Here is a 24,140-nt window from a genome sequence, read left to right as displayed (position 1 = left end):
GTGCAGTGCAGCGTTGTAGTGTAGGAGCTTTCCTTGTACTGCTCCGGAGCTCCAGGCTATTCAGGAACCACAGGCTGGAAGTTCTACAAATGCCCATTTTTTTTGGAAACCATGTGTGTTCCTCCTTAATTTCACAGCCAGGTTGTATTTAAAAGAGAATATGCGCATGATGCTGGAAGAATAAGGCTGAAGAGCGTTTGGTGACTCTTCTGGACTTTCTGGAAGGCTTTGTTTGAATCAAGGTCGTCTACTCAGCCACTGTAGCTGCACAGCCTGGGGATGGGGCATCTCACTACCCAGCCTTGAGTGAGGGCCACACTCATAGTGAATGAACAACCTGGGAGTTCTGACTCACAGCAGGACCATCAGATGCAAGGGGGAAGCTTTGGCCATTGTCCTTAAGCTGCAGCTTCTTGGTGGGAGCGAGGATTACCTTTCCATTCAGTATCCTTCCCAGAAACCTGAGTGTTTGTGAGGTTTGAAATTGAAAACTAAAGGGAGGCCTCTCTTGCCAGGCACTGACTGTGCTTTGAGGTTGTGTGTCAAGTGCCAAAGGCTGTAGGAGAGGTTTTGGACCAACAGACAGCAGGAAACAGCAGAAACTTCACAGTCCTTCTTCAGAACTTCACAAGAGATCCTTCTCTGTGTCCCATCTCGTGGTTTCAGGAGAGTCTGAGAAAATCAGCGGACCATGAGCTGGAGCCCTTTTGCCAGGGGAAGCAGTGCAAACACATTTTCTTTTTGTTCACCAGCAGGAGTGAGCTGCACACAAATGTCTTATTAATTAAGCTGCTGTTGGAAATGGGAACTCAGCCAGATGTACAAAGAGCAGGGAAAAACCCCCAAATGAAGCCAGTTAATATTAGCACAAGTTACACCAACCTCAACGTGAGGAACCACGAGGGAGAAGGAGACAGCTAAGCAAGGTCACGAAGAATGATCACATTGTGTGTGAGTTCATATACACAAATGCACGAATACTTCGGCAAAAGCTAGTGGTAGATTGTTGAGAGGCCAATGCAGCTAAGTTCCTGCTTTGTTACATAGATAAATTGCCAAAGGAAACATTATCCAAACAGTTCTACTTCAAAGGCAAAATGACAAGCTTTGGGGAACTTGCGGTGCTTTCAATCTGGCCAATAACCAAGTGTAAAGTGTAAAATATACATGTTTAGGAAGTAGGACACATGCCGTTCAAGACAGGCCTTTCCCATGCTCTTAGACCAGTGCAGCTTCATTTGATGTGCAAATGCATGATGTGTGATCTGTCCTGGCAGCATGCTGCCTGCCAGCAGCACAAACATTTCACAAGCACCCTTTTGGGTTACTTCAGCCTCTTCGGCAGCTGGAGCTTTTCTTATAGTCCATTGCTGTTGTGGTTGCACAGTTCAGGCTTATTAGAAGGTCTCGTTAAGAAGTTCCAGGCAGATAAATCTACCTCAGAACCATCCCGGAACTGCAGGGTTTGATGCTAGATAGTAGAATAGAACAGTAAAAGGATTGGTTTCAGTAATGCCCCGAGGAAAGTATCAGTCTGCATGACTTCATAGATCCTTAAGGATGTCCCAGCCTTCCTGGGCTCTGCAGACTTTGGGGCAGTACAGCTGATGGCAAAGGCCCTCTGTAATGGGTTTATAATTGTCACCTGAAATTGGGTGGAGCAGTGTTCCCTGCAGTGCTTCCTGGCACTGTGGGCTCAGCCAAATCCGTGTGTGCTGTGCACAGGGCAGGACGGGCTCTGCTGTTTGATGAAGCACATCCTATAAACCCAGGAAAAGTAACAGTGCAAATGCTCACCGCAGAGAAGCGGTGGATCATGGGCGCAGACCGTCTTTTCAGGAGTGGCTTGAGTGGATTTATAATTTGTTGATAGCAGAAAAAAAAAGTTGTGGTCATTACAGTGCAGCTGAGCTGTAGAGTACTGGGGGTACGAGGTGGGTATGAGGTTGGCTTTTAGTGAGAGCTCAGGATTTAGACTCAGTTGGCTGAACTGGTTTAGAAATAACCATTCTTACAAACCTGGGCCATGGAGATGTGCTCTTTCTTCCCCTCTACCAGCTAAGATAAGGGGATGAGGGACCTTATACAACAGCTCTGGTGACTTATCCCAGTTGTACCAAGAGGAAGTCACCTTCATGCCTCTACTCACTGTCTTTGGGACAGATTCTCAGTTGTATGTGTGCGCGTGGCCTCTAGCTAGAGACAACCAAGCACTTGGCACTGAGCACCACCCCAGTGTAGCAGCTGTGGCTACACAGACAGCTTAACCTGCTCTTCACCACTAAAATGACTGAACTTGCGCCACAGCCAGCTGTAATAATCTGTTGCTTGTGTTAACCTTGAATTCCAGTGTGTCAGTTCTGGTCCTCTGAGAAAAACTAGGCAAGTGCTTATTGAAACCAGCATCCCAGCACTCCACATTGTGCTGTGTGGAAGAGGAAAGCGGGACCCCGAGCCCTAATAATAGCATAGACTTTAGTCACGTGAAATGACACCACTACTCTCACAAATTAGCCTAATCTGTCCTTACAAATGGCCCAACTTCATGCTAAAGTCTCCCACCTTGCATCAAAAGGATCTGAACAGGCTGGACTGCTGGGCCGAGGCCAATGGGATGAGGTTCAACAAGGCCAAATGCCGGGTCCTGCACTTGGGGCACAACAACCCTATGCAGAGCTACAGACTGGGGGAAGAGTGGCTGGAGAGCTGCACGGAAGAGAAGGACCTGGGGGTAATGGTTGACAGCAACTGAACATGAGCCAGCAGTGTGCCCAGGGGGCCAAGAAGGCCAATGGCATCTATGGCTTGTATCAGAAATGGGGTCACCAGCAGGTCCAGGGAGGAGATTCTCCCTCTGTACTCAGCACTGGTGAGACCGCACCTCGAATACTGTGTTCAGTTCTGGCCCCTCGCTACAAGAAGGATGTTGAGGCTCTGGAGCGTGTCCAGAGAAGAGCAACAAAGCTGGTGAGGGGCTGGAGAACGTCTGACGAGGAGCGGCTGAGAGAGCTGGCGTTGTTTAGCCTGGAGAAGAGGAGGCTGAGGGGAGACCTTATTGCTCTCTACAACTACCTGAAAGGAGGTTGTGGAGAGGAGGGAGCTGGGCTCTTCTCCCAAGGGACAGGGGACAGGACAAGAGGGAATGGCCTGAAGCTCCGCCAGGGGAGGTTCAGGTTGGATATCAGAAAAAATTCTTCACAGTAAGAGTCATCGGCACTGGAACAGCTGCCCAGGGAGGGGGTCGAGTCGCCTTCCCTGGAGGTGTTTAAGGAACGGGTGGATGAAGTGCTGAGGGACATGGTTTAGGGAGTGTTAGGAATGGTTGGACTCGATGATCCAATGGGTCCTTTCCAACCTTGTGATTCTGTGATTCTGTGATTCTGTGAAAAGATCCTGAGCTTTCTGGCAGAGCCGCGCACCGTTCCCTGATAACTGTGCACTGTCAGAGGACACAGACTATACAGTGAAGATAAAAAAAGAATTGACTATGTGTTTAATGAGGACAAGGAAAAGAGATGCGCTTTATGCAGCTGTAGTCTAATGTGCTGAGAAAAGTCTGTTTGAATGGATTGGGAAAGCTGATGGCATCTCATAGCCGCAGAGGCCTTTCCTGCTTCCTGATAGATACAGCACTGTGAATACAGTCATTGTAGTATGAAGTTGTTACGAGAAGAATAACTTCCTGTGTTGATGGACTTAGCATGCAGTAAACAGAGATGTATGGATGCAAATGTAAGGTGGTTGCAAATGTAGCTCTCCAGAGTTTTAGGAGTGACCATGCAGAGAGGCAGAAGTAAACAGCACGGTGTATTGCTTGTCTCTGACTTCCTCTCCAGCTAAGCTGGTGCCCTGGATTCGGTGTTATTTCGGGTTCTCTTTTTCCAGAACAGAACCTGGAATAAGAGGGCACTCTAACACAGTGCCTCTGTGTATGCAAGGCAAGCTTTTTCCTCCTGGCCTCTGTGCAGGCAAAGAGAAAGTGTGTTCTTTCTAACAGGGCACCCATAAATGCCTGAATGCTATTCAAGTAGTATCAATAGCCATCGCTTTGTCTAAAAGCCACAGAACTGAAATTCTTTTTGCCTTTCTTCACATCCTTTTCCTAGAAGAAATGCACAATTATTTCCAAACTCTCCCTTTACTACACCTATCTACCCATTTATTGATAGATTTACTTTCACTGGCTGGGACTCCAGAGCGCTTATTTACTATGGACTGAACTTTCCTTATTTCATTAGATCACAACGCTCCTTGTTTTCAGTAGGTTCCAGGACAGCCTGCCTTCATTCTTTTTGCTTACAGAAAAGCACTCTTGCTCGTGCCTGCGTGACTGCTTGGAGCGGTGAGACAGGCTGCAAACAGGTCAGAGAGATGAGGAATGTGGAAAGCGCTAACTCACAGTGCCATGACAGAGTGTCCGTGCCACCAGTTAAATAGAAATCACAGAATCACAGAATCACAAGGTTGGAAAAGACCCATTGGATCATCGAGTCCAACCATTCCTAACACTCCCTAAACCATGTCCCTCAGCACTTCATCCACCCGTTCCTTAAACACCTCCAGGGAAGGCGACTCCACCCCCTCCCTGGGCAGCTGTTCCAGTGCCCAATGACTCTTACTGTGAAGAATTTTTTTCTGATATCCAACCTGAACCTCCCCTGGCAGAGCTTCAGGCCATTCCCTCTTGTCCTGTCCCCTGTCCCTTGGGAGAAGAGCCCAGCTCCCTCCTCTCCACAACCTCCTTTCAGGCAGTTGTAGAGAGTAATAAGGTCTCCCCTCAGCCTCCTCTTCTCCAGGCTAAACACCCCCAGCTCTCTCAGCCGCTCCTCGTAAGACTTGTTCTCCAGCCCCTCACCAGCTTTGTTGCCCTTCTCTGGACACACTCCAGAAACTCTGTAATGTATTCCTGATACCTCAGACTTTCAGGAACAGTGCTGTTTTCTGAGAATGCAATTTCACTCCTGTTATTAAGTTTTATTCTCTTTTATCCCATCTGTTTTAGTCAAGTCACTTTATCTATTGTGACTGCCTGTAGAGTGTTGATTAAACCAATAGTATTATTCTGTGACACTGAGGTATAACCATTGTTTGCTGCCATACGATGAAGTAACTTGGCCTCGTTAATGACCAGTTACTTTATCTACATGGGCACCATTTGAAAAGAGGAATTCTGTTCCTGGCAATGAAAGTAACCCAGGGATAAAGGCATTGCTTGAGGGAGAGCTGTACAGTACCTGGACACATGAATTTTACTGGCTGTCCGATACCATTCAGTCTGTCCTTTTCCTGTGTTTTAGCATTTTGAAATTAAAAACAAGTAGAGTATCACTCCATAAAAGACCCGAGTGTTAATTTAATCATCTCTGTGACTCATCTACTAGAGAAAGAAAAGGCATCGCGATTGTTTTAAACGTTATCCAAGACTCAAGCTGTGATGCAGCAGTTTGCAAGGGTGCCCCACTGGTTCTGATGATTTCAGACCTTCCCCAATAGCTAAACTTTATGACCACGAGGGTGAGGATGAACTTTGGCTATGACCTAGATCTGCAATTCACAAGTGTTTTTCATACAGCTGCAATAATATTCCAGAAAATGTAATTGGCCTTTTACTTCATTCACTTTTGCAAATGAAAATAAAGCTACTGTGAGAGCAGATCTTTTGCTAAGAAAATATTTTTTTTAATATTTTTGTAGCTCTGTCAACAATAAAGGAGTCTCACAGTCTAAAGTCTTTCTCTAAACCTTTTTAATGGAAAAAACTTCATAGAAAATATCCTTTTACTTTTTTAATAACATATAACTATATACATGATTAAGAACTGTAACAAAAAGCTTCAGGGACTGGAAAAATGTTTTGTTGGGTCCATGCAGATGGTACATTTAAAAAAAGGATTTCACAAATCCATGTACATCAAATGGAGCTGCAGCGACAGGGTTGAAAGAAATGGCAACTCTATATTATTTACCTGAATGTACTGGGAATAAAGCACAGACATACAAAATACACAAAAAGAATACAAAAGAGTACATGGTGTAAATGCTGTTAGCACAGGAAGTTTCTTTTTTAAGTAAATAGGAGAAAAGAAGCAAAATCTCCTTTTTTCATATTTATATTGCAGTTTAAAAGATAACTAATCTTTTTATTTGCTGTATTTTGTTTTTCTTCACTCTGACATACACTACAGTCGAATTATATGGCACTTGCATTTAACAACTCAGGAATATTCTGATTCATGTCCATGTCTGTGACCGTACCATCATTTCTGAATTACATCATGTATACATATTGCTTTAAAAACACACACAGTTTGACATGAGTTAGAAATACAAAATATTGAGGGCCACCACACTACAAAGTGCTGGATACTCTTGCCGTGATCCAGCAGTATGTTTAAGGACACACACTACTTCAAATCTGAGAGGTATTCCTCAGAGAGGAAAGGAAGTTAAGAACATGCAGAAATGATTTGCTGATCAGGTCTGGAGCTCTCAACAGTTCGTAGCATAGACTCTGCAGCTCGGAAAACTGTTACACCTGAGGTCACATTCTGTCCTTAGACCCCAGATAACGCAGCTACACAGTGTAGATGATTTACTGTACTTTTAAAATAAATTTTCTTAATTCTAAGTTAAAACATAAAATGAAAGCTCTTTAAAAATGTCTGGGGAATCAAGGAGCTCTGCAGCTGGAAAGAAGAAAGAGATGGTGTTAAGTTTGCGTGTTACAAGTTGGAAGAGATTCTGTTGGCTGCAGGTAATAATGTGACAGGTTTTAAACACCTCACTTCTAAAAGAACTCACTCATATTTTTGTCCTGGGCCTAAAAAAAGAACAGACATAATTGAAGAGTCAGTACCAGCCAGTAAGCTCACCTGAGGCTCACGAGCAGGGTGAGGATGGCAAGCCAGCATTTAATAAGAAAATAAAGTCTAGATTAGTTCTTGTCAGGTGGGCTTTTGCTGGATCCTCCCTGCTGTAACGAATACTTACTAATTCCCAGTGTAATCACAGGCAGTTTAACAGCAGACAAATAAATGGAGTCTGGGTGTGCACACACTTGTTTAAAAAAAGAAAAAAGGTGAAAACAACAACAGTAACAACAACAACGACAAAACTAGACAAGCGGTGAAAGCTGAAATATTCTGTGAAGCCCTGGGATCTGTTCCCGTGCTTAACACCCTCCTACCCTGTCTGGCCGTGGTCTTTTGGCAGTCAGGTAAAACCTTTCAAGTTCTCGTAAGTGAGGGAGGATTTTTGCTTATAGCAAGACATAAAGTCATTATGAAAATAAGCTTTGAAAGCCAGATCACTGTGGGTCATGAAAACCAAATCTCGCTGATAAGTATTTGGATTTCATTGTCCATGTAATGGTTGAATTTCCTCCCCAGTTTGACCTCTTTATGTGAGCATGCTAATTGGAAAGCTGCCAGTATGCCAGGTTTGGGCTCACTACCGTTCAGTGTCTTTTCTTTCTTAATAACGTCAATGATTCTTGTTTATGTTGTTCATTGCAAGCATTTTGGGTAAAATCTGGCTTGTAAAGCCCTGATTGAAACTAGAAACTGGTCCAGGGCAGGTCTGTTTGAGAAGGCAACCTGCAAGCAGTAAGACTTATTTTGTTTATTTAAAGAAGAGATAAATGTGAGTATGCATGCATTTGCACTTAACAGTTTTATAGCTAGAACCGTTAGTAAATGATGCCCAACAGCAGTTTTGTCTCTTGTTATGTTTTGTTTTATAAAGATGTAATGATTCTCAGGGGAGTTTTATGAAACCATGCAGAGTTGATTTGCATGCCGTATGCAGTTATGTGCCCAGTATATATGTTGCAACTTAATTTCTTAAATATATATTGTGTAACACTTTTTATTCCTGAGTGCTGGTCTCCATAAGGGGTAGAGAGGGTGGCATCATGTGCTCTTCTGCACAATGTGGTCCTTCATCTTTTTAGGAGTTCTTCTGAGGGATCTTTATTGTCACAGTTTTAACTTCCGAATATTCTCTCAATCCACATTCACCCCTAAAAAACAAGTTGCAGCATCAGTTTACAGAAGACATTAATCCCTCATAAAGCATAAACACACAAAGTGATTCCTTGTGAAAGTTAAAGTGTAATCTTAAATTCTTGGTGAAGGTTTCTGTTGTACCAATATTTTGTGTAGGTCTTTCCTTTCATGCCATCTTTCAAAAAACCTGAAGATAAAGTTTCATTTTAGGTCAAAAGAACAATGCTTCAGCACTTGACAAGGAGATACAGAAGGACATAAAACACAGAAATACTCCCTGTCCATCAATGGAACTGTTGGGAGTGAATTGATGTCATCTGTCCTTTCCAGACCTTGAAAATGTCCAAACAAGATGACCTACACCACTGGCCAGTGAAATTACTGCTTATATTATATTATATTATATACTTATACTGCTTATATTATATTATATGCTGCTTATACTCAAGAAAGAGAAGGCCCAAACTGAGTAGTATGGAAAATGAACAGCCCTAGATAAAGATGCTTGACTCCAAACCCACTGATCTTTTTTCCCTTGACAAAATATCCAGCAGCAGAAGTCAGCATTTGCAGGTGCTGTGAAGGGGTGGTCAGCTTGCTCAGATTTCCACTAGACTAACAGAGAGGACCTCTTTTTTTTTTGTCCTGGCACAGCATCTGATTTAAGATTCTCTGTACTGCTCAAAGCCAGACCCTTGCTGGGTCCCGGTCATCTGACACATGGCTCTGAGGGATTTGCATTCTGCTTGGCATAAATTATGCTTAAAAAATGGGCGTTTCTGGATGCTATGTAGATTTTGTTGTAGTCTCCAGCCTGGCTCATCTCTTAGATGTCTCTGCTGAGGTTTAGAGTGGATATTGCATGGCTTCTTGAGAGTTATGCCTGTCTTCTCTGAAGCACAGGTATTTCCAATTTGCTCTGCATATTTTGAGTAATGAAGTGTGTTGTAGTCACATCATTAGTTAAGTTCTAATATGTCTGTTGGCTGCTGTGTATATAAAGAAAACAAAGTCTCAAAACAGGTAGAGCCCGAGTCTGGAAGTATAGTATCTCCTCTATATAAACTCATATGGGGATTCTTTTGCAGAAGCTCTTGCAGACATTTGTTTCTTGGTTAAATTTTTATCCCCACCCCTAAAACACACCCAATGCTGCTCCTTTACTTATTTGAAAATCTAAAAAGTGCTGACATGTATGTCATGTCATCACGTTTACTATTTGACACTACTTTTCCCTTGAATTCCCCTGTGCAGAATTTAATGCCATCGGCACCATAAAGAATATTTCAGGGCAATTCCTCAGAACCTCCTTCTATCAACTGTTGCTTTCAGAATGGCATGAGGGGCAACTGTTCAAAGTGATTTAACCCCTCTATATGAACTTGGTGTTGCATAATCTACTTCATATTTACCTCTACACCATAAATTTTACATGAAATATAATAGCAGGGGAGGAACTTTTGTAATCTTCCTTAGAAAGTTAATTAACTTGGGCAGAAATATCAGGATTTGCCAGCCCATTTCACTCCTTCTGCAGTTTTGAAAACTTTCTGATGTGCCTGTTGGCTTGGTGAGCCTTACATGAGACGCAGCGGTTCATATTTCAGTTAGACTCATGATTCAGTAAGCATTTTAAGATTTAACAGAGTCTAAGAACATGCAAAGAAATACATTAGTACAGGTTTTTTTGACATGTGACAGCTTCCCATTGATTTGGACCACCCTACTTCCTAGCTTTCAGTAGGAAGTGGTAGATTTGGCTCCAAAGAATGACCAAAAACTTCAGCTGTTTTTCAGACTCAGCTGAGCGACAGAACCATTCCCTTATGGCTCAGTGGAAGCTGTCACTGGGAGCCGCATGGAGCCCAATAACTAATGCTAGTAGGTCTCTCTGTGTGAAAGTTTCTGCTTTGGGCTGTGGCTTGGCTCCAGACACCTGTGGGACACATTTTTGGAAGTCAACAGATAACCTAGCCAACAGAATATCCAGTGTCTTTATGTATGTTCCAACTGCCAATTGATTTCTTAGCTTGGTCTGGCAAACAAAATTACATATATTTATTTGTCTGTTTCTTCAGCTCAAGGCTTCAGGGCCTTATAAGTTTGTTTTCTGGCTGAAAGTTTGGAAGTGGATGACTGTGCTGAATTCTAAGGCAAGTATTTTTCGAAAGTTAAAAAGTTGCTCTTGCTGAATAGGAAAATGGGTTATTCCAGACATTCAGAGAAGAGTCAGCATGTGTTCAGTTAAGGGCTCACTTGTCCCCACAGCCTGATACAGGGAAGTAGGAAGCAGTAACATCATGTTCTATGACCACCTTGGCACTTCTTGGATTGTGGGTTGGTATCACAGTGAGCAAAAGGGTTGTGTCTGTGAAAAGGAAGGAGCTCGAGGGTCAAGTTTGCATGATATCATATATATATATGATATATAACAAACTATACCTTGGTTGTGTAGCTGTGAGGGAAGGGGAACAAATTGCTCTGCAAAAAATAAGTATTACATACTCTCTTCCCTCCCTCAGACCAAGAGAAAAAAGGCAGGGAAAAGAATTATAACTCCATGCCATTTTCCTGTTTGCATTTCTTTTTGGGAATGCAATCATGCACCGCTGAATCTCAGAGCTACCCAGACAATAATAATTCCTATGACAATAAAGGACAGTTCTGAAGTAGAGCATCACCTCAGTCCCCTGAAGACGTTTGGACAGAGACCAGAATCTTGTGGGCTTCTATCTGATACTACGATGGCCACATGTGGCTATCTGGGATGAGTCACCTGATTTTTGGTTACAGGAGTTAAATTTTACACCACTCAGGTAGTGGTAAGAAGCTTCAAAGAAGTGTAAATGTGAAAAAATCCCTCTCTCAGATTCCTTTAAGAATACAAGAATACTTTAAGAAGCCTTAATATAAACAGAAATCAGTTGTATTGTGTACATGAGTTCTGGTTCTCTACTGGTATGATTTGGGGGAGTGTAAAATGAGTACAGAAGATCTTGGCTTTCTGTATTCATTTTTTTCCCCATGCGTGATAAAAATCTGTGAATTTAAATGCAGGAACAAAACAAGTCCAAGGAAGTACAGTGCCAACACAGACAGCACAGTGGCACGATTATGATCTGGCTGTAGCACAGCATTGGCTTAGCAATGACACACATACGTATGGGTGCTTTCTCTTAATTTTTCTTTTTTGTTGTTGTTCGTTGATTGCCTGACTCAACATTATTTATGCTGTAGAATGTATCCCTAAAAACAGGGATCGAAGAAAGTGTGGCATTTTAATAAAAAGTGTGCAGATATTAATGCAGGGGGAGGAGGCGAATTAGAAGGTGATATCTGATCAAAGAGGTTCTGAAAGGAGTAGAATAATTAATCATAAGCAAGTTTTCAGGCATCCTTGTGAGACAGAGATTATTTCCATTCCAAACATTTATTGTTTATGATGAATATTTTCAAAGCTGTAGATGCAAATCAAGTGTACAACTACTGGAGATGATTCCATGGGAGCTGGGGTGCTCCCTGATTTCCCTCTCCTTTCAAAAACTCTATGGTATCAATATGTGCATATTTTGTTTGCACAGTTAACCTCCCTGAAGTCAATGGGGTCACTCTTGGGTGTCAAGTTACTCCTGTGCTCTGTTGAGCTTAGTAGTTTTAGAATATTTTCACAATGATAAGAGTTAGATGAGCTGACATATTTATGCCAGTGTGAGATCACCTCATAACTCATGAATGTGGAGAATAGTATGAATGTGTTATTCAGGTACTCCCTAATGAGGTAAAATATTTCAGACTGCGTAGACTTATTTTATAGATCAAGTTGTATACTCCAACATATTTAAAGTTTTAAAGAGTTTGACCTTACTTTAGTTTTACTGCTGAGTTTGCCATTAGCCATAAGCTATTTCGAAAGCTTAGGTGAGACGTATCTGGTGTACATGCCTCCTGCACAGAAATTAATTGAATCCTTTGTATGTGTAACCAATCTGGGGCTGATGCAATTGCTAAAATTCCTTGTGGTTGTAATAAGAATTAAAAACTGGTAAGACTTTAAATTAGGTACACGGGACAGTGGAGGTCCATTTCTAAATATCTGGCACTTAGTTCTAAATGGGATGAGAAAAGACAGAAAGCTTTGTAATGGAAGGTAATCTTTTGAAAGGGATGTAAACACATTTGTGTATCCTTCTCTGGGGCTGATTTCACTTAACATTGTTTATAAATCTGGAAGACATAGATAACTTTTTAATAAAATTCAGATGTACTTATATTAATAAATGTAGGAAGAGGTAAAGAAAGGAAAAAATAGCAAGAGAGACAAAATATACAGCAGTACCAAAAAGAGAATCTTTTTGCAAAAGTGCTGGTTACTGTGGCTAAGAAAAACTCTCAGAAAACATAGGTTACAAGTTCAGAAAAGTAACTTTGAAAATTTTCAGCTTCTTTAAGCGTAAGAATGGGATTCCGGTGACTGGGGGGGGGGGGGGGGGGAAAAACAAACCAAAAAGGAAAAAGGAAATAGTCTTACCATGCAAATGAATTGCATTTAGAACTGGCAATGATTATCAGTCATCTTATATTATGCCCTGATCCTCAGCTGGGAATATTTCCTGATCTTAATTTGCATGGAAGGATTCACTAATGCTTATTAAGTTGTAGAGCTGAGAAGAGTTTAGAAGACAGGAGTGTAATACTTACATCTCTCTTCCATTGCCAGACATTTTGAATCCTCCAAAAGGACTTTGGGCGTTTAAGGCATTGTAGCAATTTATCCTGCAACAGGAATAGGCATTAAGTCCAACTGAGCTGTCAGAGAGACCTTTGGACAATTCAGAGAGAAGCTGAAACTTATGGAGCTAAGGACACTGTATACCCCTCATTAACAGCAAACTTGTCTCTTGTTGAAAAGATATGAGGAATTTATGCCACAAACCCAACATTCTGTTCCTCACTCGTAAGGAGAAAGGGATTTGGCTTGTGAGAACTGGAGGAGGGCACCGAACACTTGGACACAGCTTCAGTAACCAACTGTAATGAATCTCCTGACAAACCTCAGTGCCAGTTTATAACATGGAACTATTAAACTCAAAATTGTGCTTTTTCTCCCTGATTTATCATGGATTTTTACCCAGGCTTGATATATTAAATTGTAAGCTATTAAACTATATAGGTGGCATTACTTATTCCTTTAGCACTAGAGAGAAGAGGTGTCCTCTCAGTTCCTTATTGCTGCAGAAAGTACGTGATTCTTTGTGCCTTTAGGAGAAACCTCACAGGATTCCTCAGCTGCACAGAAAGGATCATTTCTACTCTGCTGTGTTTGTTTGCAGTACTGCAGGTCAGCAGCGTGGCTGCCACGCTCATGGGAAGCAAGGTGCTTTCCAGTTTTTCGGTATCATTCCCCTGCAGTGAGCACAGTCACACCACCTCCCTAGCACTGTTCCATATCTTGGTTAGTGATTCACCACTTGGATGCTCCAGATAAGCATTTTTCAGACAAAGGGTGCAAAACCGAAGTGCCATAATGATAGTGAGTCAAACTCTTTATCTCCAAGAGAAGGAGTGTGATAACTTCTGCCTTACCAGACTGTCCCAGCCTGCATTGCTGAAGAGACCGTCAGGGCCTTGTTTATGTCATTTGTAAAGACAGCAGCTACCAGCCCGAAATCAGAGTTGTTGGCTCTCTCTATAACTTCATCCATGGTTTTAAATCTCAGTATTTCTTGAACAGGCCCAAAAATCTGCAACAAAGATTTATCATTAATTAATAAACCAGACTGCTCAGAGGCATTTTATTCCTGTTTTATTCTGCTCTTTAAAGTGTCTTCTCTCTCCTGTCATACCTTCTCAAATTCCTACAGCAAGATTTAATAGTGATAATAGCTGTCTGTAAAACTACATGAATTTCCCAAAGCACTTGCCACAGTGTAACTCATCCATTCTTCCCTTATCCCTTCATTGAGGTCTGAGACTTTACAGCCACTGACAAAAATTAAGCTTCCTTACCCAACTGTTGTCATAAAAACTGTGTGCATAAGATGTTCTGAAAAGATTTTACTCTTTTTGGTTTTTTTTTTTTTAATATAGTGGTAATTTTCATTCTAAAGATTTTGTTTCAGGAAGTAAACATAGGGGAAACAAAATCATATTTAGGACATTCTAAAATGATGTTGCCCATAGATGTGAATACCTCCTCCTTTGCAATCCGCATGTCGTCTGTTACATTGGAGAACACCGTAGGTTCAATGAAGAAGCCCTTTCTTCCGAGCCCTTTACCCCCACATTCAAGTTTTGCTCCTTCGGTAATGCCACTTTGAATCAGTTCCAAGATCTTGTTGTATTGTTTTTTATCAATCTGAAAGAGAGAAGAAGTCATTCGATTTGCAGACTGCACACTTGATAATCATGTCAGAACTTTTTTTAGGCAAGTCATGTCCCAGTGAGTAGACTCATGCTTAAATACAGTACTCTTTGAGCTGGAGACGCCAAAGATGTACAAATAGCTGCTGACTGTAACCTAGGGCTCAGTCGCCTTAAGGATGTGTCTCCTTATGTATGAAGCTCAACCCACATTCTTGATCAGCAATCTGGTTTATAAGCACAAACATAGCAGATCATTATTTTTTTGTCCCAAGTTGAGTTCCTGAAAGTGATACAAGCCCAGCTTGTTAATAGTGGCAGGGACGTTTTCTGAAGACACATTTCCAGTTCTGCCCACCTTTGCTTAGAATTCCTGTCTCTCTAGTGATATACAAGCACGTTTATAATTGTAGACAATTCTTGAACGTATGTGCCCACAGAGAAAAAAAAAGCTTCTTGCAATTTATTGCTGTATCTTTGGGGATGAAGATAAGAATCTTGCTTTTAAAGCTGGGAGGCAAACTTATCATTATTTAACATAAGAGTTTTTACTTAACAAGAAACACTTCTGAGCTGTGCAGATTATCTGCTCCTCTAGAATTTCAATCTTTAAAAGACTTATCATGTCAGCTACGCTGGACTATGAGTGAGTATGCACTGACTGACCTCTGTCCTAGAAGAGTTTAAATGCTTCCAGGCACCTTCTAGGCTGTAGAGCTGAAGCACTATTAATTTACCTGCGGACCTTGTTCCGTAGTTGGGTCAAAAGGACTTCCCACAACTCTCCTTTTTGCGCGTTCTACACTTCTTCTAACAAACTCTTCATAGATTGATTCTTCCACATAAATCCGTGAGCCTGCAGTGCAGCATTGACCTTGATTGAAGAAGACCCCTTGGTGAGCTTGTTCCACAGCGTAGTCCACTAAAAAACCAAGACAGCATATGTTGCTCTGAAGCATCATAGGCACATCTGCTATTGCACCAGAGTCATGTGTATTACATAGTGCCCTGTTCCCAAAACTTCAAAGCAGAGGTAGGATTTGGTTGAAAAGACAGTGGCCAAATCAAAACATACTACTGTTGTGTCAGGTCATAAATGGAGATGATTCATTTCATTTTGTTTGTAATCCCTGTGAAAATACTGAGTTTTTAAACGTCTGATGTTGACTTTTACCCCCACATATTCCACCTCATACACAGCTATAATGGAGGAATATTATAACAGGAGCAGTACAACTGTTTCAGAAATGCTGGATTGCAAGGGACTGCTTGAGACTTCAGGCATTGTCTGGTCAAAGAAAGGTCCATGTGTAATACATTCCACATGCTATTTTGTGACACAAGCCACAGAATATGGCTTAATAACCTGTAGTAAAATGTAAGTCAAGACAATGCTTTAGCAGTCTGTAGTCTGTTGCAAGAACAACTTCACCAATGTCTCATATGCCAGCAACATGTAATTTATCAACTAAAACTCTTCAAGAGACCCTTGGAAGCGGATTGTGCTCCACGTTATAGAAGTCTGTCTGATTGGGGTCAGTAGAGGAAAGGAAAATTTGTCTGTAACCCCAAGTTTGCACTCGGTTTAGTACTGCATAGGTGAGAATTACAGCCAAACAAGTACTTGAGAGAGTTTGACGTAGATAATGGCAAGACCTGTCCTTCCCAAAAAGCCTGATTATTTTTCTGTGAGACGGAAACATCTACTTGGCCTATATAGGGGTCCCGGTGAGGTTTCAAATACATAGGTCAGTTATAAAACAATCAACCGTTGATTTCTACACTACCTTTCCTGGAGGTACAATTAACATGCCCACTATCCAAGCAGGAGAGAGGATCGAGTCATATTTAGACATTCAGAGCTAAATTCTCCCATTTGGTGTAATAGGTGACTAGACAAGAACATCAAATTAATCCTTAGAGAGTGATGTCCTACAGCACTGTAATAGCTTTGTTATCACCTGTAGCACTTTGGAATGTGTCTTAAGGTGTAATCATTTATGGAATAAACAAAGCAACAGAGCTTTACTTTCAGCGTGTGCTAGACAACTGCATCTTACAGCAGTTTCTTATTCTGCTCTCGGTGTGATCTTGAAAAAAAAAAATTACAGAAGGTGTTCCCTGGACCACATTCAAATTTTCCCAGGCAGTTCCATGGAGATTGAAAACACTAGTGGACAGAACTGATTAACTGATGTTTCCTCCTCTATTGTTAACAGTTTTTCACCATGAGGGGCTCTAACCATTCTTCTCTGTTTCTTCGGTGGACTAAACTTTCAACAGCTTTGTCATGTTTTCTCCTAACTTTTGACAAAGAGTGTTCCTCAGACAGAACAAACAGCTCCTTTGCAATGCTGAGCAAATAATCTGCTATTCTTAAAAAATCAGACCTTTGGAGTCTGGATCTCAGGTCAAGTATGAAGCAGTGTGGAACCGGCTGTCCTGAAGAAGACTCTGCTCTCCTCTGTGCCGTTATTCCCCCGTTGCCCATAACTCGACCCCCCGAGGTCCTCAACTGTCTTTGGCGAGAACAGCAAGTCATGGATAAACTGCAGCTTCATGTCACAGCGAGGAGACTATAGTCCTTCCCTTGTGGAAGGCCATAACACAGACCTTCGCCCAGCACACATTAGTGTACTGGAAGTGTTCAGGTGATCCAGTCTGAGTTATTAAGTTTGAGAGGTGGTGAGTTGGATCTGAAGATGAGTAACTGGGTTAAAAGGCTGTAAACATCTGCATCTGGCTCCAGCTGACAGGAGCCTTTTTAGCTTAGCAGGGCGACCCTGGCTGTAATTTAGCCCCCCCCAACTTGTTAAAACATTTGCATGTAGAAAAACTGCTGAAAGTTCTCAAGCTTTCCCTAGTCTTTCAGACATTGGTAAGTTTTGAAAAGGAATACAGCACTGTAACCAACTCTTGTAATTTAAGCTATTCAGAATCATTCTTCTATTCAGTTTCCCCTTTTAAATTAAAAGACCAAATCCTTATATGTCTATTTATTTGGCTCACAACGGTCTCAGAAAATGCATGAAGTGCAGTGTGCTTGCCCACAGCCTGAACCAACAGCTCAAAGCAAGGTGTGAACCCTCCCGTTCATCTTAATGGGGTGTTAACGTCAAACCCTTCTGCAGACAATTCAGATATCAACAATTTTAACTATTTCATTGCTGATCATTTAGGCAAAAACTTGAGGTTTGTGTTTTTATCCTATCCTAAACAGCTGTCCTCTACCTTCTCAGGTGCCAAAAATCTCAGCTGCACAACACCATTCAGCTGCCAAAATCTTCAGCTCCCTGCTGACAGTGGCAGAGAGGAGATTTCAATACATAATTCTTCAATTGTGAAAATTTAAAAAATAGAATAACTTCCAGTTATAGCTACTATCAAAACAGATTAACAAAGGAATACTGCACTGATGAGATTAGCAAATCAAATGTAAATTGGAGCTCTTCGTTTTTACAATTGCTGTGAAGAAAAATAAAATCACAGAATTTCCAGATTTAAAGCACTAAACCACCTTGCTGCAGAGGTTGGGATCACAAACGTGTGTGGGACCATGACTGGGAATAGCAACATTTCTGTATGCTTCGGTATAACTTATTTTCTATCTTTTTGTTGCGTGTGAATCTGTGGGTTCAAATGTTGTCTGTTTATAAAAAAAATCACACCTTAGGCTGCTTCTGTAAGATTGAAAAGTGCAATTAGATACAGTTATAGTGGTCTGTTTCATTTTGTATGAAAGATATGCCTTAAAAAAAAACAACAAAAGATGTCACACAAACATGTTTTTAAGAGAAATATGAAAGTGCTGACTTACAATCAGCATCTGCAAAAATAATGTTTGGGCTTTTCCCACCCAACTCCAGTGTAACTCTCTTCAAATTACTTCTTCCAGCTGCTTCTTGGATCAGCTTCCCAACCTGAAAGGAAATGGAGACACATTTTACAGGGAATGTAGTCATACAGCTCACTTTAACAGCCAATGTTGGCTATCACTGGAACAGAGCTTTGAATAATCCAGCAGGTTCTTCAGTCCAAGCAGATTCTCACCAGCAGTGGAAGCTTTCCAGGCTTCTTTCTAGAAACTAAGAGGGGATAAGGCAGAGTACAAAGTGTTTGTACCCTTCACCCACTTGTATCTTGTGCTAGAACAGCTTGGGCTTTATTTTAAGCAGCTTTAGGAGGGCTAAATTAAAAATCTGAAATTGATGTAACTGTAAGTACTTCCATCCAAACTACTGGTGTGTTCATAAGGTTTTAACTACTGGGAGACCTTATTACTCTCTACAACTACCTGAAAGGAGGTTGTGGAGAGGAGGGAGCTGACCTCTTCTCCCAAGGGACAGAGGACAGGACAAGGGGGAACGGCCTGAAGCTCCGCCAGGGGAGACTGGATATCAGAAAAAAATTCTTCATGGGAAGAGTCATCGGGCACTGGAACAGCTGCCCAGGGAGGGGGTCGAGTCGCCTTCCCTGGAGGTGTTTAAGGAACGGGTGGATGAAGTGCTTAGGGACATGGTTTAGGGAGTGTTAGGAATGGTTGGACTCATGATCCAGTGGGTCCTTTCCAACCTGGTGATTCTATGATTCTATGATTAGGAAGTTTTGTTATATAATTTCCAAGGGGGGAAGAATAGAAGTGGTATCTGAGTATGTATTAAGATTATTACTGTCATTAGTAATAACTGCTATCATACTTCTTTATATCGTCCAGGTGTGAGTTACCCCCAATGATCACTGCATTTAGCTTCAGAATTACTGCATTTACTCAGCGTGACTAAAGTGCTAGCTAGCCTGCTTGTAGGAAGGCATCTGTTCTTCTCCTCAAAATACAGTTTTCAATGCCCAGAGGATTAAGTAATTTGACCATGAAAACACGATCCAGAATATGCTGACGAAATCACCAGCCTTTTCTGCAGGATTAACAGCACACAGCAGAATACTAAGTAAGGCAAGGAGATACAAAAGCACCGTTCCAGACCTGACCCTCAGCTGCATCACAGACAATCTTCATAGCAGTTGAGGAGGTCAAAAGCACCTCCAAAATGTCTTTTTAAATGGTAGGGTCAGCTGGAGCAGCCACAAATTGTAGATCTCACCAAAGAACATTGAGTAGCAGTCTGACAGCTGCGTATTTGACGTGTTTCCCCATCGGTACAGTTGGGGAGGCAGCTGTACTCCCCGGAAATTCTTCCCTCCCTGGAAATTCTCCCCTCCCTGGATCAATGAATCCAAAATAGATCAAATTTTATACTATTGCTGTGTAGGTATGCCCATCTTGCAGCTAAGGTAGTCATTACAGGTAGGTTTAGGCCCCTAGGGGGTAAAACACAGGATTAATAGTATCTATTTAATAACGAGAAGTTTGAGAACCTTCACAAGTGCTTTCTTTTAACTGAGAGATGTTTTAGGGTCACACAGAATGAAGTGAAATTCACTGTGGAGTGAATCCACAGCTGGACTTTTTTCTCCATACACTCTGTTACTCTGATATCTCTAGCTGTTTTCTGTTTCTAAGGTCATGTGAGTGAGATTCCTTGCAGTAAGGGGTTAATGGATGAGAAGCTGAACCTCTTAGAGAACTGAAGGCAGTCTGCTGGAGAAAGTTAAGTCAGCACTGGAGTAATCAGAAAGCAAATGAAACAGAAACCAGGGCCCCCACAGAAAAAAAACAAAGCTAAAACCCCACAGGATAATGAAGGAATTGTCAACTACTTCATGTACCTTTCTGATTAACTGTTTATCTGGTGATATCACAGGCAAGTGTAGCTGAAGTTATTTCTTTTAAAAAAAAATAAATTAAAATTAACTTCTTTTCTTTACTCTCATATTGATGGAATGGAGTGTTGACGTTATCATGAAATTCCTTGCATATCCCCTTAATTGGAGTTGATTTTATTGCTGCATTTGACTGACAGCCAGAAGTGAACATGAAAAAGAAGGACCTTTTCTGCCCTCCACCCCATTGCATGCATAGAGCACGTCATCTGGAAATTCCAGTCTCTCAAACTGTGCTGAAAATGTACACTGAAAATGCGTGAGAGTTTTGTGTTTATAGCCAGTGCCAGCCAACGCCATTCACACCCTCGCTGCCTTGAACCTCCCTCTCTCAAAGAACAACCACCACCTATTTTCCATCAAACACTCATGAAGAGCAGAACAAACCAAGGAAGCCAGGGCAGCTTGTCCAGCTCACCACCTCCTCACCTTCCATTCTACCACTTTTGTCCGTGTAAGTAAAGAATTTTGAAAGGATTCTATGCAAACAATCAAACAGCAAATATCCAAGTCCCAATATTATATATATGGCAAATACTAAAGTCCGAAGGGTTTGGAAGCAATGATGTTAATTTGGAAAAATATGACCCAGAGTACTGTTAATGCAGGGAGGTGGTTGTCAAGTTTCCAAGTGTAAATGTAACAGACAGCTTCCCTATGTCCTTCCCATCAGAAATCGATGTAGCCGTCAGGGCGGTAGGGCTCCTGCTGCTCAGCATTTTTGTTTGCTCTGCTCCTGTTGTGCCCTGTGCACTTACAGGTTGAGAAAAGTATTAAGGAAGGCACCAGTGCTGTGATTATATGGTGACAAAGGCAGCCTTTTGTGACCGACCCTCTCTTTATGGAGCGAGACAGCATGAAAGGGATAAGTGATAGCGTTGCAATCTGTATGGTCTTTCAGTACATGCTTCCTGTGGTGTCTCTCAGCTCTATCCCTGAGCTCCCAGTAGGTAGTACTGCCCTGCGAGGGAACACTGGAAGAGGACTCCTCCACAGATAATGGAGCTGTGTGATTATTCAGCAGGAATGTTGGCAGAGAAAGCCTTGACTCCCCATCCTTGTTTTGAAAGGGCTTCAAGATTGATATCAGGAGTATCCCAGGATAGCTTGTGAAGTACCACAACCTTGTAAGCTGCCTGGAGGGTGAAGCAGATGTAATTTGGCCCATCTCAGAAAACAATTTGTTATTCAGAACAACAACAACAAAGATTAAAGAAGCATTTTTGTGGCACCCGTGTGCAAAATAAGCTATTTAAAGAATAATCCTGGAAGGGTCTTTTTTCTGGACTGTGAACTGTATGACGTTAGGAATTGAGAGTGTATCATGATAGAAAATATTTGATTGTTGCTTATTTCTGCCTTCTGTGACTGGAAGTTTAATATCTCTTTCAAGAGGAGTCTTATGCAGTCCCATTTTAAATACTTTTTGCAGAAAAAGTCTGTGGCCTTTCATGTTCTCCTAATTGTCTGTTCTCAGACAGAAATCAATGTTTCTAAATGGTACAGGTGGGGTTGCCTGTTGCTGTTAAAGCACTGGAAGTCTCATGAGTCAAAAGCAAACCTCCAAGGTTTGTGATACTTCCTCTACTGCTCAGTCAGGATGTCTGGCTTCTCCTCTGCTCTGAACCTTCCTCTGATAGCAGATACACATTAAGTCATCTGGGAACACCTGGCTGTAGGGGAACAGCAGTCTGCTGCAACAGCAGGCAATTTTCTTATGTACTGCCACAGATAAGACTAGACTGTGCAAAGGTAAGACAGCACAGAAAGCTATGGCGATTGCATGAACAGTGCAAAAATTGACAGAGGAGACATGCTTCTTCAGTTACTTAGGCATTTAAGTAACTGCCCTGCCCATTTGTTATACCTTTCTTGGGATACTGGGAGATTATGTGAAGAACAATAAATGTTTTAAGTTACAAGAGATTGAATAAGTTTGGAAGAGATGTAATCATCAGCCAGAAAATGTCTATGTTTTCTGGAATTGCAGTTTTCTCTCTCCAGCTCTTGAGGCATTGGATGTCAGTGTTCTGGCAAAACCTTCAAATACATGCTGCTGCTTACTTTGATATTTTTTGAAGTTTTCTTTCTGAGAAACATTTTAGGACTGGATGGCACATGCAGGGTGTGTCTCCAGCAAAGACAAGTGAATTTTCAAATATTGACAAGAAGAAGAGGAGCTTTATTTGACCGTGCAATGCCTTGTGTGAGTAGCAGCCCTGAAAAAAAGCATAGTGAATAGTGCAGCACAAGTAAAAACTGCAATTGCTGGAGAGAATCCTGAGCTATAAATGGTTCATTTGTTCCTTAGGTTAAAACCTGGCCCTATGGAAGTCTGTGGCTAAACTCAGCTTAACTATGACAAGGCTGATACACCACTCTGTTTCAGTTTTAAGAAGATGAATCTTCTTAAACAACAACAGTTGTCCAAGGACAGCTCCCTAAATTCTACAAAAAACACCAAGGAAGGAAAAGGGAAACAATTACTTTTCATTCAGGAAGCACAAGCTGCCTAAGATATGATCAAAAAGATTCCGCAGAAGCAGGAATGAATGATAATGTAGCCTCCCTCAATCCTCCTCATACTGAACAAGGCAGGTGTGCAGCACGGTAAGCTAACAGGCTTCTCAGAATAGGTCAAATCACCTTTTGGACTCTTGTTGCTAAAGCAGAAAATGCCAGGATGTTATTCTTCATGATATCATCCAAAACCAGCAAGAGATTGTGTGATCCAGTAGAGCTGACACAAGTCATTGCTCGTGCAGTAGATAGACACTTTGACTACATCATGCATTCTGACATTCATCTCACTTCGGAAATGAAAGGAGAATCCTGCTGAGTAAATTAGAATCAGTGCTAATACAGCTGTTAGCTACAAACATTTGTTTGGCATGAATCAATCTCAACTTTCCTGTAGTTTGCTTTGATGGTTTCTCTGGTATCTTGTTGACTAATGATGAGATCATGGTTTGTTAATCTAAGTGCATAAAGAAAACATTCTGCCAAGCAAAATGCAGACTCTTTTGCTGAGGTTTATTGCAGTTGTTTATAGACCTTTTGTTTACACAGGCACCCAAACCAATTTGTTGGATATTTATTTGGGTTACTCTACAGAAGTGCATGAACACAGACCTGAATGCTATCTTTAATCTGTCTGCATTTTAATGGGTCATAGTTGGAACAAAGTGGAAACCAGCCACTTTGGATACATTTCTTGTTGGCCAGGGCTTCAAATGTTTTGTGTGCTATCTATAATTCTCATCTTGAGAGTGTTTAACAACTGAAGAGAGTTGTAAGCCACTCTGATTTGGAGGTAACACATTTGTTTTTGAACAGAAGTTATTAGAACTCATTAAACTTTTGCAACAAGCAAAATACAATTTTTAATCCAGCCAGTGCTTTAAATAAGTGCACGTTTTAAATGTATAACTTCTTGCTCTCCATAAAGTCTCTAATCTTAAGCCCGGAACACAGTGTACCCAACTATTCCATGTCCACCAGGAACTTATGGGAGCACAGTTTCCGTTCAAATGGAGCACACACATACGGACACGGCTCACAGTAGTCAAAATGGATGTATTTGCAAAGCTTCTAATTGAATTCACAGATATGAGTGGAAAAAAAGGCAAATGAAAAGCAAGGCAGCTTCTGGTGGCTGCTTTTCTCTGCTATTTGAAGGCCCATCGCCTTTGCTGCTTAGCAAAAGTTCTCTCAGATGGAAAGAATGTAATATGAAGAACCGCTCTGCATTTCTGATACGTGTAAAACTTGTCCCCTCATCAGCACTTATCTTGGAAATAACTAAGGTCTTGTGTTCATTTAACTGAGGAAGAGACTTGTATAACCTCTCTTGAGCTTCGGAGCTCTGCAGCCCAGCAGCACATGGGTAAGCCACGCATCCTGAGTGTGAGTTTGTTCTTAAGCTCAGAAAACATAAATGACTGAATTTTATTTTAATCAAATTTTTGCTAGTAATTTTTTGAAAGGAACTCAAAT

At 41.5% G+C, this 24,140-nt stretch overlaps 1 protein-coding gene across 1 annotated transcript in view; it reads right to left on the bottom strand.

Annotated features, from left to right (window-relative positions):
• Positions 1-5,747: 5,747 nt before the first annotated feature.
• Positions 5,748-24,140, bottom strand: part of ALDH1A2 (aldehyde dehydrogenase 1 family member A2) — a 56,706-nt gene continuing 38,313 nt past the window's right edge. Inside the window, exons 8-13 of the mRNA XM_009563695.2 lie at positions 18,184-18,286; positions 15,104-15,288; positions 14,197-14,361; positions 13,590-13,747; positions 12,705-12,779; positions 5,748-8,020 (exon numbers count right to left, since the gene is read on the bottom strand). Coding sequence (XP_009561990.1) covers positions 7,948-8,020; positions 12,705-12,779; positions 13,590-13,747; positions 14,197-14,361; positions 15,104-15,288; positions 18,184-18,286 — 759 coding nt within the window. The 3' untranslated portion in view covers positions 5,748-7,947. The remainder of the gene's footprint in view (positions 8,021-12,704; positions 12,780-13,589; positions 13,748-14,196; positions 14,362-15,103; positions 15,289-18,183; positions 18,287-24,140) is intronic.

This window comes from Cuculus canorus, chromosome 12 (genome assembly GCF_017976375.1).
Source record: "Cuculus canorus isolate bCucCan1 chromosome 12, bCucCan1.pri, whole genome shotgun sequence".
Taxonomy (NCBI): Eukaryota; Metazoa; Chordata; class Aves; order Cuculiformes; family Cuculidae; genus Cuculus; species Cuculus canorus.
This window is presented reverse-complemented; position numbering and strand designations above follow the sequence as displayed.